General features: G+C 43.9%; 2 protein-coding genes across 2 annotated transcripts in view; one reads left to right on the plus strand and one right to left on the minus strand.

Moving 5' to 3' along the window:
* ATP1A1 (ATPase Na+/K+ transporting subunit alpha 1) overlaps window positions 1–14,951 on the plus strand; it is a 31,791-nt gene extending 16,840 nt beyond the window's left edge. The window contains exons 9-23 of the mRNA XM_050748037.1: window positions 366–564; window positions 914–1,023; window positions 2,971–3,105; window positions 3,668–3,860; window positions 5,252–5,427; window positions 6,736–6,872; window positions 8,025–8,175; window positions 8,759–8,927; window positions 9,069–9,223; window positions 9,551–9,674; window positions 10,992–11,137; window positions 11,261–11,391; window positions 11,685–11,786; window positions 14,055–14,146; window positions 14,593–14,951. Coding sequence (XP_050603994.1) covers window positions 366–564; window positions 914–1,023; window positions 2,971–3,105; window positions 3,668–3,860; window positions 5,252–5,427; window positions 6,736–6,872; window positions 8,025–8,175; window positions 8,759–8,927; window positions 9,069–9,223; window positions 9,551–9,674; window positions 10,992–11,137; window positions 11,261–11,391; window positions 11,685–11,786; window positions 14,055–14,146; window positions 14,593–14,621 — 2,049 coding nt within the window. The 3' untranslated portion in view covers window positions 14,622–14,951. The remainder of the gene's footprint in view (window positions 1–365; window positions 565–913; window positions 1,024–2,970; window positions 3,106–3,667; window positions 3,861–5,251; window positions 5,428–6,735; window positions 6,873–8,024; window positions 8,176–8,758; window positions 8,928–9,068; window positions 9,224–9,550; window positions 9,675–10,991; window positions 11,138–11,260; window positions 11,392–11,684; window positions 11,787–14,054; window positions 14,147–14,592) is intronic.
* NGF (nerve growth factor) overlaps window positions 1–16,630 on the minus strand; it is a 1,213,865-nt gene that overhangs the window by 1,084,433 nt on the left and 112,802 nt on the right. The gene's annotated exons all lie outside the window — the stretch shown is intronic.

The raw sequence follows: 16,630 nt of genomic DNA on the forward strand, positions 1-16,630 counted from the left end.
TGGTGAGTTTTGACAGTGAGAAAACCTCAGCATTTGTTTATACGTAAGATAACCCCAAAGCATACATTTTGCTTTTAAATTATCACGTGGTCTAGAACAGTGCAGTGGAGAAAGGAGAAGAACTTGGGATCAAGTAGGGGGATAGAATAGGGTAGAATCCTGTTACTGTTTTTCTTAATAGATTGCTTTTCTGGAAGGAAGGGGAAGCCTCATGTATGGGTTCCCCTTACTATTTCTTCAGACTTCAGAAGAAGGTTGGAGAGATTTAATTTTAGACTAATGTCTTCCACATTAGGGTATAGCAAGAATCTGTGTAGAATTCCAACCTGATTGAGTGAAGTAATAATCTTCCTTATATTTTTTAGGTCTGTCTGACACTTACCGCCAAACGCATGGCGAGGAAAAACTGCTTAGTGAAGAACTTAGAAGCTGTGGAGACCTTGGGGTCCACATCCACCATCTGCTCGGATAAAACTGGAACTCTGACTCAGAACCGGATGACAGTGGCCCACATGTGGTTTGACAATCAAATCCATGAAGCTGATACGACAGAGAATCAGAGTGGTAAGGCCAGGGCTACCACACACCTCAGCCACCTGCTCCACTTGGTTTTTTTTCTTTTAAGAAATTACATGAAAAAAAAATTTCTTTTTTAATGCTCATGACAGCTTTTTCTTTCTTTCTTTTTATCATTTAGTGAAGAGTCAAGGGTATGGGATTTTGATTTTTTGCATGTTAGCAGAAACTTTAAATTGCCCTACAAATGTGATTGAAGAATGCCTGAAATGTGATTGGTTTCATTAATTGGGAAATGAGATGTATCACTGCAAATTTCTATAGGACTTTAATAGGAGAACTGAGAACATAGCCTTTAATGCATTATTGTCCTGTTGTGTTTTCTTGCCTCCATCAGGTGTCTCTTTTGACAAGACTTCAGCTACCTGGCTTGCTCTGTCCAGAATTGCAGGTCTTTGTAACAGGGCAGTGTTTCAGGCTAACCAGGAAAACCTACCTATTCTTAAGGTAGGCTCAAGAGTTAATGATGGGTTGCCTTTTGGAGGGGTGTAGACAGCACATGAGAACTGCCATTTGAGTGTTAAAAGTAGCAGATTACCTTTGTGGTCTGTGTGACTGTTCACTGTAGAACACTTGGAGTGGTCTGTGCAGTACTTTGCTGTAACTTACATTGTGTTGCCTGTAGATCCTGATGTATTATAGGACCCCCTGCTCCATATAAGTTGATTAAAAAGGGAAGCTGCAGTAAAAATCTGACCAAAGTGGGATGGGAAGAGATGGAAGACAGTCTTTATTGGTGAAAAACCTAATTCATCTGCTTTTACTACTCTGAGTTTATGTTATCACCTAACCTAGTGGACAGTGAGAGCTGAGGGCTGTAGTGACTCGATAATCGTATTTGCATATTAGGATACAGTAGATTCCAGTAAATCCTTTAAGCCATTTATTTTCCTGAAATAGCTCAGCTTATCTTATCTTATTGGTTCTTAGCTTATTTACTAATGATGTAAAAATAAGCTCCAGGCCAAAATAAGCCCAGCCTTAGCCTGTGGAATTCTGATGCAGTTTGAAATGATTGAGATTTTACTGTGCTGCCCAAGTGAAGATGCAGTCTCAGAAGGATCGTGAATTGTACAAAGTCCTGTAGGAGAAGAAAGCTATGTGAGGCTCTCTGGGTCCCACATTCTCTGTGAAGCTGCCTGTAGTAGTTGTGGGTATAAACTAAGTTGCCAAAGGGAATGTGGCTTGGATGTAACTCAGATGCCTTCTGTGGTGAGGATAGGGTTCATTTATTCTGCAAAGGAGATTTTCTTGGCATTGAATTGATGTTGATTTGAGGATAATGTTGTTTATCTTGGGGATAAAACTTGAGATAAGTGTTTCATGTTTTTCTTTACCTCAAAGTGGAAATGTTCTAGGCTTTGAGCATCAGGTTCCACAAGTATCAACTCTTTCCTGATTAAAAAACCCCAGAAAGGTAGCAGAAGCTGTATTCCAAGTATTTCTGGAGTTGGGCCATATTGATGGCATTATTACTAAAAAGTGGGGAGGGGGAAGCAGCCCTATTTTGCTTTTATTAAAATAGCTGGCTTTTATTTAAAATGTCCCCCACTTATTTTGTGTTTCTTTCCAACCCAGCCAACTTTCTTGCTCTGTGGAGCTGCTATACTTCTGAGCATTGATCTGTTCATCTGCATATGCAACCTTAGATGTTAAAGTTCTAAAAGGCTTACCTATATAAAAGTTGTTTACAACTGAAAATGCTTTCAGTATGTCAAAATATAAGTGTGTCATCACGTATCACAGATAATATGTGTCACCTGAAGCGTGGGCTTTGACTAAAATGTTACATGGTTCGATTTTATTACTGTTGGAGCTGGTAATAGCTTTCAGTTCACATCCTTCAGGCCCAATTAATTTTGCGCAATTATGATTAGAATGTAAAGTCTTCTACTTTGCCCTTGACATAGGCAATTTGTCCCCAGTCCTGAGACCCTAAGCATTTTCTTATGAATTCTACAGTAATGAAAGGTGCTATAAATGTTTAGTCTCTCACTTGGTATTTTCAGATAAGGAACCAGAAATAGGTAGTTGGGAATAGCATTGGCTTTGAGACTTTTCAGTAGGCCGGGAGAAGATAGAAATAGACTGCAGTAGGTTGGAAGGGTGTGTTATACCTCTTCTAGGGAAGGTGACACCTTCCCACAGCCTTCTTTCACTAGAAGCTACTGTGGGCCGGGGAAGGACATTGGGGTTTGAGTCTGAAGCACTGTGAACAGCAGTGGTCTGGGCTAGAGGGACTTCTGTCCCACTTAACACCGCTGCTTCCTTCTTGCCCATCCTTTGCTACCTCTGACAAGATTGGAATGTGTCTTGAGTTATTTTTCCTGTTTTTCAGTGATGCCTCAGTGACATTTTTTGGAGATAATTTACAGATGATGTCTCTGTTCACAGCGGGCAGTTGCAGGAGATGCCTCTGAGTCAGCACTCTTGAAGTGCATAGAGCTGTGCTGTGGTTCCGTGAAGGAGATGAGAGAAAGATACGCCAAAATCGTCGAAATACCCTTCAACTCCACCAACAAGTACCAGGTCTGAAGATAAATGGGTACACGGAGGGCGAGGGCAAGCTGGGGGACAAAGAGGGGAGGTACATGGGCAGGAAGAGGAAATATTCTCCCTTTGGAGTTTTATAAGCTTTAGCTTTAAATTTTACCCTTGATTACATATAGAATGTCATAATTTAGTTGAGTATCAGCAGGATAAATGAAGCCTCTTGCAAAACACTGTTGAGCCCTTTTGAATACTTTTGGTTTGGGGTGGGTGTGGGCATGTGGGGTGGGTGTGGGCATGTGGGGAGGGTGCTGGAGGTGTGTGTGCGCAAGTGTGCCCCAATCCCTGTGTTCTGAAATTCTGTATGTGTTATTTTTTAATGTGAACAAGTGTCAGGAATTTATGAATACATCATAGTGCTCTTTTTTTTTTTTCTGTAGCAGTCAGAGTATGTTACAGGTATAAGATACTTCAGAGTTCAGAAAGAAGGGATCTTGGGTCTTTTATAGCAAATACTAAATAGTAAGTGAAGCTCCATTTTCCACCATGGACTGCCACACATCCAACCATCCAATGTTTATATCTCAACAATCCTTCACAGTTGTCCATTCATAAGAACCCCAACACGTCAGAGCCCCGACACCTGTTGGTGATGAAGGGTGCCCCAGAAAGGATCCTAGACCGTTGCAGCTCTATCCTCCTCCACGGCAAGGAGCAGCCCCTGGATGAGGAGCTGAAAGACGCCTTTCAGAATGCCTATTTGGAGCTGGGGGGCCTCGGAGAACGAGTCCTAGGTATGCAGACAACCTGGTAACAAAGCACCTGGGCACGTTTCTATCAAGTAACCTAGTCTGGTAGACAGTTAACAAGTGATCCTATGAACCTGTATGTCTTGTTGACCTTCCTCTGTGTCTTTCAGGGGCAGTCCTCCTACTTGTTTATTTGCCCCCTATCATTTTGAAAACAATAAGTGCTGGAGAAATGGTCAGTGTATTGGGCTGTGAGAAACAACGTCCTGATGGTTTGCTTCTGACTTGTACTTAGACCTTTGGTCTCATGCTAGTCAGTTCTGTTTGTTTTTTAAAAAAACACAATGGTGGAAGAAGATCTTTCTTATCTAATCTTTGTTGCTATGGACATAAATAATAAGCCTAATTAAATTAAAGGTAATTAATTCTTAGTGTGTCTAAGTTAGACATACTATTTCCTGACTGCTTTGGAATGGGTGTGAATTTACATGAGCATTTATGTGCTCAGCTCAGAAACTAGACTAACGGTAAACTTTTAGTCTAAGATGCTATCCATTTTTTTCTACCCTGACAGCTACTGAGGCTGAGAAGTTCACTTTACCCATTGTCTAATGTATTTGGGGAAGTGGTATTTATAATACTTTGTAGCTTGACAGATACTACATTCATTATTTATATAATGCTTCCTATTCTTCTTAACTTGGGTAAATCTAATTCATGGTATCTTTCGTATGTGTCTATCCAACCGAAGGATTGCTATCTTCTCTTAAGTATTTTTCACTTCACTACCTCCACCACCCCAGAGTGGAAGCAGTCTCTCTTCTTTGAGTCTACATGGCACGTTAAAGATCATTGTAACCTCATACAACATTGAAAGGAATGTCTGACATTATCTTGATTTTTGTATTAACTACTAGATGATAAACCCCTTGGGCAGAATGCATCTGATCTGTACTTATCCTCAAAAGTAGCTAGTATGATGTCCCATATTGGTGCTCGGTAATATGTTTCAGTTAAATGAACGAGAGAGCAGAGGTATGGCCTTGATGTTTCCAGAGAAGGCAGCTGAGGCACGTAATTCCATGATTTGCCAAATCCAAATAACTTAGTGTCATCATCAGTGGGCAAGTCTAGAACCCTAATATCCTGGTGCTCAAAATTAGGGTTATCAATTCAGTCTTCTCCACATTAAACAATTTCCAATTCCTCTGAGGCCTGGTGTGATGGATTCTCTCTTTCAAATGCTTTTTTTCTTTCAGTGACTCTGTCGTTCATAAATGTTAAACAAAACCCTCACTCTGTTATAAAAATATAGACTTTAAAAATTTTCCAAAGTAAACATTCCAGAGAAAGGTAGGCGGGCTGAATAGGCTGCTGTTGTCCTCCTTACTGCCTGGCGTCACTAAAATTTTCAAAGGCTCCTGTCCTCCCCGCAGGTTTCTGCCACCTCTTTCTGCCAGATGAACAGTTTCCTGAAGGGTTCCAGTTTGACACCGACGATGTGAATTTCCCTATCGATAATCTGTGCTTTGTTGGGCTCATCTCCATGATTGACCCTCCACGGGCGGCCGTTCCTGATGCCGTGGGCAAATGTCGAAGTGCTGGAATTAAGGTAGTGCCCAGGCGCCTCCTTGGCTTCATCTCTTAGTGCCTTGGGACACCCTACTCAGTGAATGTTGCCCTTTGAGGTCCGGATGGCCACTGTTTTATCTCACCTGGAGTATTAATTTCTATCTCCAAAGCTTTACTTGCACCCAGAAAAGACCAAATAGTATTAAAATGATGGTGTAAACATACAAGAAATTAAAAATTTTTTGGAAAGCAGTTGTTTAAAAAAGAAATGTAAGCAAAGTAAAAACAGCAAAAGACTTGAAGTTTTAAAACATTGCATTATTCTAAATTAATGTACCTTATGCAATGAATGGCATATCTTCTGTGTTTTCAGTTAACTGTTTGTTAGTGAGTGTTTGGTGTCCTCTGTGTATCCGTCTTTTTTTAAGTAGCTGAATGTTACTCAAGTGCACTAATAATCCTGTTGCTGGGTATGTGATTTGTTTCCGTTTTTTACTCTCAGGATTTTATTTTATTTACTTTTTGAGACAGAGTCTCGCTCTATTGCCCAGGCTGGAGTGTCATAGTGCGATCTCGGCTCACTGCGACCTCCGCCTCCCAGGTTCAAGCAATTCTCCTGCCTCAGCCTCCAAAGTAGCTGGGATTAGCTGACACCACGCCTGGCTAATTTTTGTATTTTTAAGTGAAGATGTGGTTTCACCATGTTGGCCAGACTGGTCTCAAACTCCTGACCTCAGGTGACCTGCCCACCTCAGCCTCCCAAAGTGCTGGGATTACAAGCGTGAGCCACCACACCCGGCCTGCTCTCAGGGTTAATACTGCCCTGAAAAGCTTTGTAGAAGTTATTTCCTCACCACTCTGACTACCTCTTTTTAAAGTATATTCTAAGTACAATCACTGCATCAAAAAATAATAACAATTTTGAATTCTTGTCACATGTTGCTTTTCCTCCAAATTGTGCCAATTTGAGAATGCTAGCCAGTAGCATGTGGTGTCTTCACAGTCCCACCAGCATCAGATTTTTATCTTTTTTTTTTTTTTTTTTTTTTGCTGGTGTAGTAATTTTCGAGTATTTTTATGTGACTGTGTAGAAGGAAAAATAGACATTGTATATGCTAGTGATCGTGTACCAAGATAAAACCTGAGTATTGCCTTTGTGTTTCCTTTCTGTGGATACATATGTTTATATTGTTGGCTAATCGATGTTTATTAGTTTTATATTTGCATTCCTTTACTTTTGGTACTCTAAGCCGAATCATCCTTAGTATTTACTCTTGCCTACTGGATATAAGACTTTAAGGTCATTTACTTGGCAGTTGCATTCAACACATTGTCTTGTTTATTACAGGTCATCATGGTCACAGGAGACCATCCAATCACAGCTAAAGCTATTGCCAAAGGTGTGGGCATCATCTCAGAAGGCAATGAGACCGTAGAAGACATTGCTGCCCGCCTCAACATCCCAGTCAGCCAGGTGAACCCCAGGTAAGGCAGGAAGCTCAAATCACAGTCTGCTGAGCAAGTAGTGATGGTTTAAAATCTTCAGTGTGGTTCTATAATGGTTTGCATCCAGGCTTGCTCTGAGTAGGAAATGTACCTGCACTGCCAGAAAGCAACCTTGTCATTCCTAAGGAGGATTTTAAGTAAGAGCAAGTCATAATAATTAGCATTTAGATGGTATTTACTGTTCTAAGAGCTTGATATGGTGACCTATTATTTGCAGAGCAGGGAAGCTAGGGATTCAAGAGGCTTTTGAAGTACCTCAGAACTGGTGAAGTCATATAGTAAATTCAGCAGTCTAGCTTCTGATTTCATGCTGTTAACCACTGAGCTCTACTGCCTAGCACCTAGCACCTTGACACTTTCCAGGTCCACACTAACAAAATAAAATAAGGAAGGGACAATTACTTAGGTCGTTCAGGCAAACACAGGAAACACTTGGCAATGAAGTAAAATAGGTAATAGCAGATTGGTTTCGTTTTAAGGTTTAGGACCCTTTCACCCTATGTTAGGGTTAGAGGAGGGTTTGGTCTTGTATCAGCGCTGCCACTATCTAAAACTTATATTTCTTTTTTTCTTTGATGGAGTCTCAGTCTGTCGCCCCAGCTGGAGTGCAGTGTCATGATCTTGGCTCACTGCAACCTCCGCCTGCTGAGTTCAAGTGATTCTCCTGCCTCAGCCTCCCAAGTAGCTGGTATTACAGGCCTCCACCAACACACCCAGCTAATTTTTAAATTTTTAGTAGAGATGGGGTTTCACCGTGTTGGCCAAGCTGGTCTCGAACTACTGACCTCAAGTGATTCGCTCGCCTCAGCCTCCCAAAGTGCTGGGATTACAGGCATGAGCCACCACACCCAGCTAAAACTTGGTTATATTTCAGCATGTCTTATAAAGGTAGGGAAAGAATACAGACAGGCCTGCCCCAAAGATTGTCATGAGCCTCAAATGAGATAAAATATATGAAAATACTCTGTAACCTGTAAAGTACTGAACACTTAATAGCTTTTACATGCTGGGGAAAATTCCTTCTTTGTTTTGTTTACAGAGTGATCTGCATAAGAATATCCCTTCTTGAGGTGATGGACACGTGCTGGTGATGTGATGAGTGACTTTTTTTTTCTTTTGTCCTAATTCTAGGGATGCCAAGGCCTGCGTAGTGCATGGCAGTGATCTAAAGGACATGACCTCTGAGCAGCTGGATGACATTTTGAAGTACCACACTGAGATAGTGTTTGCCAGGACTTCCCCTCAGCAGAAGCTCATCATTGTGGAAGGCTGCCAGAGACAGGTCAGCCAGCACAAGGATCGGGCTGCTTTGGGCACTGTTGGCTTTAGGGATTGGAGTTCCAGTGGAAACACAGCAACGTTGATGGATGCAAACCTTGCTGTATTAGACTCTGTATAAAACAGGCCAGAAGGAAGCTCCCAGGCATAGAGAGGGTGACTTGTTAATGGTTTAGCAGTGACAGAAGCACTTTAAAGTCCAGGTGTCCCACTGTGTCCCAGAGCTTGACCCCTCCGTGGAGTCATCTGATATGGGGTCCTAGTGTTTGCAGTAGAGATGTGAGTGGTCAGGAGACTACTGGGCATGCATACAGGAATGGGATTTTCTGGAGTGCCACCCACCAGAGTCATTACTTTGAGTAGCCCTTGTTAATGCCGGGGGCTATGTTTGTTGTCACTTGTCAGTTCTGTTATTTGGTGTAGGGCCTGTGTGAATACTTCCCTATGATGGTTCTCAGGCTTCATAAATAGTCTCAGTAGGAAAGGAGTAGTGTCTGTAATGAGTGCTCAGAGGGGGCATGCGTCGCACTATTTCCATCACTAGAAACAGTGATTGGTATTAACCCATTTTCCCTTTTCTGGGGTAGGGTGCTATTGTGGCTGTGACTGGTGATGGTGTGAATGACTCTCCAGCTTTGAAGAAAGCAGACATTGGGGTTGCTATGGGGATTGCTGGCTCAGATGTGTCCAAGCAAGCTGCTGACATGATTCTTTTGGATGACAACTTTGCCTCAATTGTGACTGGAGTAGAGGAAGGTGAGAGCTGTTTAAGGTGTACACCAAGATCTTATTCAGATACTGCCCATTAGCATCCATTTCTGTATATTTCTTGGATATGTTCAGTTTCCAATGTGCTTCTCTCATAAGCTAACAGTAAAAAATCTTGCTTCTTCATAGGTCGTCTGATCTTTGATAACTTGAAGAAATCCATTGCTTATACCTTAACCAGTAACATTCCCGAGATCACCCCCTTCCTGATATTTATTATTGCAAACATTCCACTACCACTGGGGACTGTCACCATCCTCTGCATTGACTTGGGTACTGACATGGTGAGTGTCGCAACAGCCACAGATCAATAGTAGTGAGGTGTGAACTGTGTCTTTATTCACTGGCACTGTGCTCCCGGCATCCATGAGGCTGGTGTTGGGAAAAGAAATTCTCAGGACCAATATCCAGTGTGTGTCCCAATCCCCGCATCACAGAATCAGTATTACCGCTCTTCAAGGCAACAGTTAACATCAGATGGGAATCTTTATTTTTGTGTACTTCACCTAAAAGATTTTTAAATGGGAGGGCAAGAATTTTATAACAAAAGGTTCACCATATTAGCTTCCTTATTTTTAGTAATTAAATTCCTTGTCCCCACCCCTTCCCAGGTTCCTGCCATCTCCCTGGCTTATGAGCAGGCTGAGAGTGACATCATGAAGAGACAGCCCAGAAATCCCAAAACAGACAAACTTGTGAATGAGAGGCTGATCAGCATGGCCTATGGGCAGATTGGTAAGCTGCAGCCTGGAGTGGGAAGCTGGCACATCTAAGGCATCTGAGGTGATGGCGTCCTCTTCAGGTTGTGATTTATTTCAGAGACTGCAAATCCAGGGTGACTTTCAGGTCTAGGATGAGCCCTAACAGGGTGAGCCTGTGGAGTTTCTGTAAACTGTCTTCCATGTGAGAATACATCTGTTGCTGTTTGCCCAGTTACCTTTTGTGGAAACTGGTTTTCTCTACTGAGCACCTTGGAACTGGTCTCAACTTTGCCTGAGAAAAGAGGATGTCCTTCCTCACTGAGCCTTGCGAACATGAGGCATGGTTCTGAGGAATTGTGTGTGCTGACACACAGGCTGCTTTCCCTGGAGATACACACTTATCTGTCACTCACTTGGATGGAGAGTTAGGCATTGGAGAAAGTATATGTGTTTGAGGGTTTGGCTAGTAGGTCACCACCAAAGGGTGATCCCTCCATCCACCTTATGCTGGACTTCTGCCCCCACAGTGGAGCATGACTAGCTAACAGGTGGTCTAGGTGGTGGGCAATCAGCATGCTATTTGTTTTTAAATCCTCTGCCTAGGGTTCTTTCAAGAGAACCTGGTGAAGCCACCATGAATGTCTTACTCTCCTGGATTAATGGGTCACATAACTGTGAACACTTGGATAAAGTAGAACAGATTAGAACATTGTGGAAATTATGGCAAAGATTCATTAGACAGTTTTTGGCAACAAAGTGATTGGCTGGTGGCCCATCCTGACCTTCTCCAAGGAGGCCTACTTTTGAGAGGAAGGAAGACTAGGTCTCTGGTGGTATAGGATGAAACCTTGCCCTGAGGAACTTGGAGCAGTGTGGTTAAATTGGATGCCAGGGGAAGAGGGTCCTGAAGGTGTAAAGGAGAGTCAGAAGGTGCCACAGTGGCTAGAAAAATGGCAGCATGTGGGAATTTTGAAAGATGGAAAAGAAGTTATCATTTGTCAGAGATTAAAAAGTAGGGAAGTGGATTTCCCCTAAGGGTCATGCCCTTAGAAGCAGCCGGTCAAGTAACAGAGGTGGGCATTTTGAGAGCAAGGCACATGTGTCTCTGTGTAAGCTCCAAAAAGTGACTCAAAAAGCAGAGGGCCCTGAGATTGGAGTATACCTCTGGGGTCCTCCATCCCATCCCTCATAGCCTGTGAGTGACCAGGCAGTTCTTCCCTGTGCTTTTATCAACCAGTGGGAAACACTCCTCCATATGTGCTCTCCCAGGCCCGCTGCAGTAATCAGCTAAAGGCTATACAGGTACCGTTGCATGTGAGGTTCTAGTAATTGGGATGTTTTTCCAACTTAGGTATGATCCAGGCCCTGGGTGGCTTCTTTACTTACTTTGTGATTCTGGCTGAGAACGGCTTCCTCCCACTTCACCTGTTGGGCCTCCGAGTGGACTGGGATGACCGCTGGATCAACGATGTAGAAGACAGCTACGGGCAGCAGTGGGTGAGTGGGCGCCTCTGACCTGACCAGTGTCAGAGCTCCTCAAGCCCCAAAAGACTGAGGCCACACTGCCACCGGCCATGCAGGTGAAGAGCCAGAGCTCATCTTCTGCCTTCTGCATTTCAGACCTATGAGCAGAGGAAAATCGTGGAGTTCACCTGCCACACAGCCTTCTTCGTCAGTATCGTGGTGGTGCAGTGGGCCGACTTGGTCATTTGTAAGACCAGGAGGAATTCGGTCTTCCAGCAGGGGATGAAGTAAGTAATGAAGGACATATCAGGGCCTTGGCTCAAAGAAGGGGACTGGTGATTTGTAAACCCTTTGCCAGAAACTCAACATGTGACACATACAGCCAGGTTTCTGGAATCCCTGGTTTATAGGGCAAATTTAGGGAGCAAGAAATGTAATTTTCTAGTTTTTTCACCTGACCTCCAAGTTTTCAAGTACAGCTAATACATAAAGATGTTGATCTGCCATTTTAATGCATAGCATTAAAAGATAAACCTTTATTTGCATCTTTTAAGCTTTTTCTCCCCCACTTTGATTTTAGGAACAAGATCTTGATATTTGGCCTCTTTGAAGAGACAGCCCTGGCTGCTTTCCTTTCCTACTGCCCTGGAATGGGTGTTGCTCTTAGGATGTATCCCCTCAAGTAAGTTGATCCTCTTGTAGCTCCAAAAAGTATGAAATAGTATGTGTGGCTTGTCCCCCCATTATTTGTGGTAATAGCTGTTATTTTCAGAATTTTTAGTGGTATGTACAAAAATTCCCATGGATCAGAAAACTGGGAAAGCTTTACATGTCAGTAAATCAGACTAACAAATCCTGAGGCTTCCATGATAGCAGCTAGTGCTTAGGATTTGGCCCAAGGTAAGATAAAGCCACACAGGCTTTAGCTCCATGGAACAGCAAACCACAACACTCAGGTCTACCACAGCTGTAGTCCAGTTGTCTTTAGAGGCCAACTGGGGGTACCCTGGAGCTTAGGCGCCCACGCTCAAATCTTGATTTGCTTATTTAGTCACTGTCCCATTACAAGTCCTCCACCTTTCTGGGACTCTGAATCCTCTGCTCTCAAAGAAGGTTGGAGAAGCAGATCTAAGGTCCCTTTTACTTCATAATCAGTCATGGGTAGAGTTGATGAAAGGAAACACTGCTAGTCTTTGGCCTTAAACGCAGTGAATGACTCTGCATTTCAGATAAAGTTGAATTTTCAAATAGAGGGTTTATCACAAACTCCATTAGCTTTTTGCAACATTGGTTATGTTTGGTGATACCTGGTAACTGATACCTGATTGAGGTTAAGCAGCTGCAACTTGATTAAAACGTGCAAAGCCACAGATTGTGGGATCCATTTACAAGTTCCTTCGAAGCTTTTGATTTAAAGCATTAGTCTCCTTTGAATTCCCACTGTCCCCATCCTTGCTTACACCCATCTGGACCATCTCTCAATCCCCCTGTTGCCAGCACTTCCTTTAGCTCATCTTATCCCTAAAGTAACCAGAACTCATCAGCCTCATTCACTTTCTGTGGGGTATGTGCAGACATCATCTGTGGTGCAAGATGAGACTGGCATCCAGAGTCAGTCTCATTGTCCCAACCTGTCTTTATAGCTTTATCTTGTATCCCTTACCCATCCAAACTCATGTTAGGTGAATTCGACTTTCTTCCTCTTCCTTTGTATTTGGTAAGGATGCTTCCTCCCCACATCCCTCCTTCTGTTCCCTCCTACCCTGCCAATCCCGATAGTCCCTTCAGGGCCAGTTTCCTTAGAGCTTGTCCCTCCAGGGCCTGTGCACTTGCACCTCTTCTCTGGCATTACTTGTTGCTTATCATTTCACCTCCCTGCTAGGTTTTAATCTAGAAGGCATGGGCCACAGTGTCTTTCTTCTCTGTGCATCCCTAGCTCCCTACACAAAGCTGGTGTACAGCAGGGGCCAGCATCTCCAAATTGAATTCTGTCAGCTTGGGCCATTATGTATCAAGAAGGGGCTGGGAGAGGTCACAGAGCTTTCCAAAAGGGCTGATGGAAAATCACACTGTAAAGGGGGCATTTCCATCTTCTGGGTCCTTCCATGGTGTTTTTTTGTTTGGTTTTTTTGGTTTTTTTTGGTTTTTTTGCCACCACCAAAGAGATTGTTCTGACAGGTTCTGCCCATTTTTGGAAGGTGGTTCAGTTATTCGGTGACTGAGTCAAATGAGGTCATCTCTCTTAGCTGCCGTGTCAGACACAGGAAGAAGAGGAGACCACCAGAGTCCTGCCCAGGGACAGCCTTTCTCACGTCATAGCAGGGAGCTGGCGATCATGGAGGCTGCCTGGAGCCTGTTAGCAGGCTGGAGACTGTGTGGCTCAGCCTCTGGGCCCCTTGGAAGCCTTTGGGCTCAGCTTTTTTCAGTCCCCAGGACCAGGACTCAGAATACAGAGCTGCATATCCCAAATGCTGTTGTCAGAGATCAAATTTGGGGAATGAATAAACTGGTTTTGACCCACACTGGCAGGTCTTTATCTTCAAATGCTGGGATATTAGGCAGATGGTCTTAAGAGCTTCTTAAACACTTTAGAAATGAAAGAAAGAAAAAAATGTTCAGTTGCTCTGGGATGTTTAACAGAAAATGTACTCTGCTCATCCTATAAACCAACTCTTATGAAACCCAAACTGAAGATGAGTAGGGATTCCATTACAAAGTCTGCAGACTGATTTCCTCTGCGTCTCTAGGCCCTGGGCACATGGAGCAGCAAGCAATCTGTTTTAAGACATTTTTATTTGTTCTGTTAATGACTCAGTAGTTAACTGTGACTGTACTTGGCTTCTTCTTTCAGACTGATTACTTCGTTGTCACTGTGGTGACGTGCAATTTCTCTTTCTTTATTTGAACTGTGTTCGCGTGCGTATAAATTGGTACCTCATTCTATTTCCAGACCTACCTGGTGGTTCTGTGCCTTCCCCTACTCCCTTCTCATCTTCGTATATGATGAAGTCAGAAAACTCATCATCAGGCGACGCCCTGGCGGTAATTATGGGCATTCTGACTTTGGTTGGAGGAGAAGCGGGGAGGGGCTGTAGTTCTGTTGGCTTTTTGTTTCCCTTGAGGTGTCTGGGCTCCCTCAGTGGTCAGTCTGATTAGCTAAGGTGATTGGACCAGCAAACTGACCATAGTCACATCTTCAGAATGTAGATCTCAGTTACAGTTTGAGGACTGGTCATGTTTTAGACTTTAAAATACAAACCAAGTATGATTTAGTGAAAATTTGTCAGAAATCTAAACCATCTTTCCAGGTAACTTGGTATTCCTAAAAAACATTTAAATAAGTACAGTTGAGGTCCCATGTTGAATTTGGATTTTAACACACCCTACCCCCGTCATCCTCAGGTTGGTTTTCATCCATTTCCCTCTGTAATGCTGGAGCGTGGAAGATTCACTGTTGTGTGTCTTATCTGTCTCTTTGCCACCCACAGGCTGGGTAGAGAAGGAAACCTACTACTAGCCCCCCGTCCTGCACGCCGTGGAGCATCAGGCCACACACTCTGCATCCGTCACCCACCCCCTCTTTGTGTACTTCAGTCTTGGAGTTTGGAACTCTACCCTGGTAGGAAAGCACCGCAGCATGTGGGGAAGCGAGACGTCCTGGAATGAAGCATGTAGCTCTATGGGGGGAGGGGGGAGGGCTGCCTGAAAACCATCCATCTATGGAAATGACAGCGGGGAAGGTTTTTATGTGCCTTTTTGTTTTTGTAAAAAAGGAACACCCGGAAAGACTGAAAGAATACATTTTATATCTGGATTTTTACAAATAAAGATGGCTATTATAATGGAATTTGTCTGTGCCCTCGTCGCTTCTCTGGTACAGATGTCTGTGTGATCTGGAGCTGTGGTTTTCAACATGTGCATCCCTGACCAGCATTTTATCAGCATCACCTGGTTGCTTGCTAGGAAGGTGGGCCCAGACCCACTGAGTCAGAGATGCATCAGCAATGTGGCTTAATAAGCCCTCGGGTGATTCTGATTTACATTCAAGTTTGGAAACCACTGGCTAAGAGGAAGCATTCTGCCCATGCTCTTTTATTTGGAGTAGGTGAGTTTACCTGACATATTTTTTCTGGCTGATGCCTGGGGTGATAGGGCTGTAACTCCACCTGCTGCTTTCGCATCTGGCTTTTTGATGGAAAAACACCTTGCCTAAAGGACTTCCAGAGCCTCAGAGTATAATAAACTGCAGATGAGGCCCTTCTCTTCCAGTCTGAAACACAGACCTGAAGCCTTCCTGCTTTCCCTCCAGAGATCACCACCACATCTCAAGTATGTCTAGCCCAGGGCTTATCTGAGAAGCAGAAATCTATCCCACACAGTCTGCCTGGGCATGTGTGCTGAGAAGTGGTTCCCTTCCTTCCATATAATGTGTTCCTAATTTAGCATCAATGACACAATTTCAGCAAGTGGTTATGTGCCAGCAGGCACTCAAGAAAAAGGTGAAAGAGATGTGTTTACTTCAGGGTCAAGTCTGAGAACACCTCCTGCTTTCAGAGCTGCTGTAAAAGGCTCCCCTCAGTCTCAGCCATGAGTGGTGCAGAGTGCTGTTAACTGCTGGTGCTTCTCCCAGGCTGTCATTGCCAAGTGTCACCTCCAAGCAAACACAACAAGCAAACTCCTTACCTCTGGCACCAAACTGATCGTGATCTGCCAGATGATCAGTGTCTTTTCTCTGAAAAGCTTAACTCAGTCCTCATGCTTGGTTGCTGTGCATTTCCAAGCTGGGCCAATGGGGGAGAGGGCAGGAGTGACTCTTGTACACTGGGGGCTGTGGTTGCTGCACCCACCCACTCCAGCCGCAGAACCCACCAGGGGCAGGTGCTCTTGGACTCTCCTTTCTTGGGGCACTTCCCCTGGGATGATCTCTACATTTGTCTGCAAGTCATCTTTAAAATGTGTCATTTGCTCAGACCAAGATAAGGAAACTAGGATGAAACTAACAGAACTAAAAGATCTTGGGATTAGAGGGTTGTGAGTCAGGTAGCAACTAGATCCTCCTGGAAGGTACTTTACTGGCCCAGCTGTGACGGCAGGGCCAGTCACACAAGACGTCTCTTGTGAGCTCAGGCTGGCACACTGGTGGTATCCATACCTCGACTCCCTGTATGTCTACTTTTGGCATCCCTGGAGAAGACCAGTGCACTTAGCTGCTGTGATGGAGGTCGTGGGCATTTCCTGATGCAAAAGATTTGAAACACTGAGACTTTAGCTTCTGATGACGGGACCCCAGAGAAAGCTAAGCCAGTGTTTCTCTGACAGCTCTAAGAAGCCCTGGTCTTCTGGGGAAACCCTGGAGGGAGCGAGGCGAAAGGCAGGCTCTGAACTTCCCACTCGATTTTCCACCAGAATATTTCTGCCCTTTACTATGTGACAATCCTTTGAATAAAAAGTTTTACAGCCAAACATTTGATTTAGGAAGAGCAGGTAAGTGAGCTGCTCTTCAGGGGTAAAGCTGGCACCAAAGCC

The sequence above is a fragment of the Macaca thibetana genome, chromosome 1 (assembly GCF_024542745.1).
Source record: "Macaca thibetana thibetana isolate TM-01 chromosome 1, ASM2454274v1, whole genome shotgun sequence".
Classification (NCBI taxonomy): domain Eukaryota; kingdom Metazoa; phylum Chordata; class Mammalia; order Primates; family Cercopithecidae; genus Macaca; species Macaca thibetana.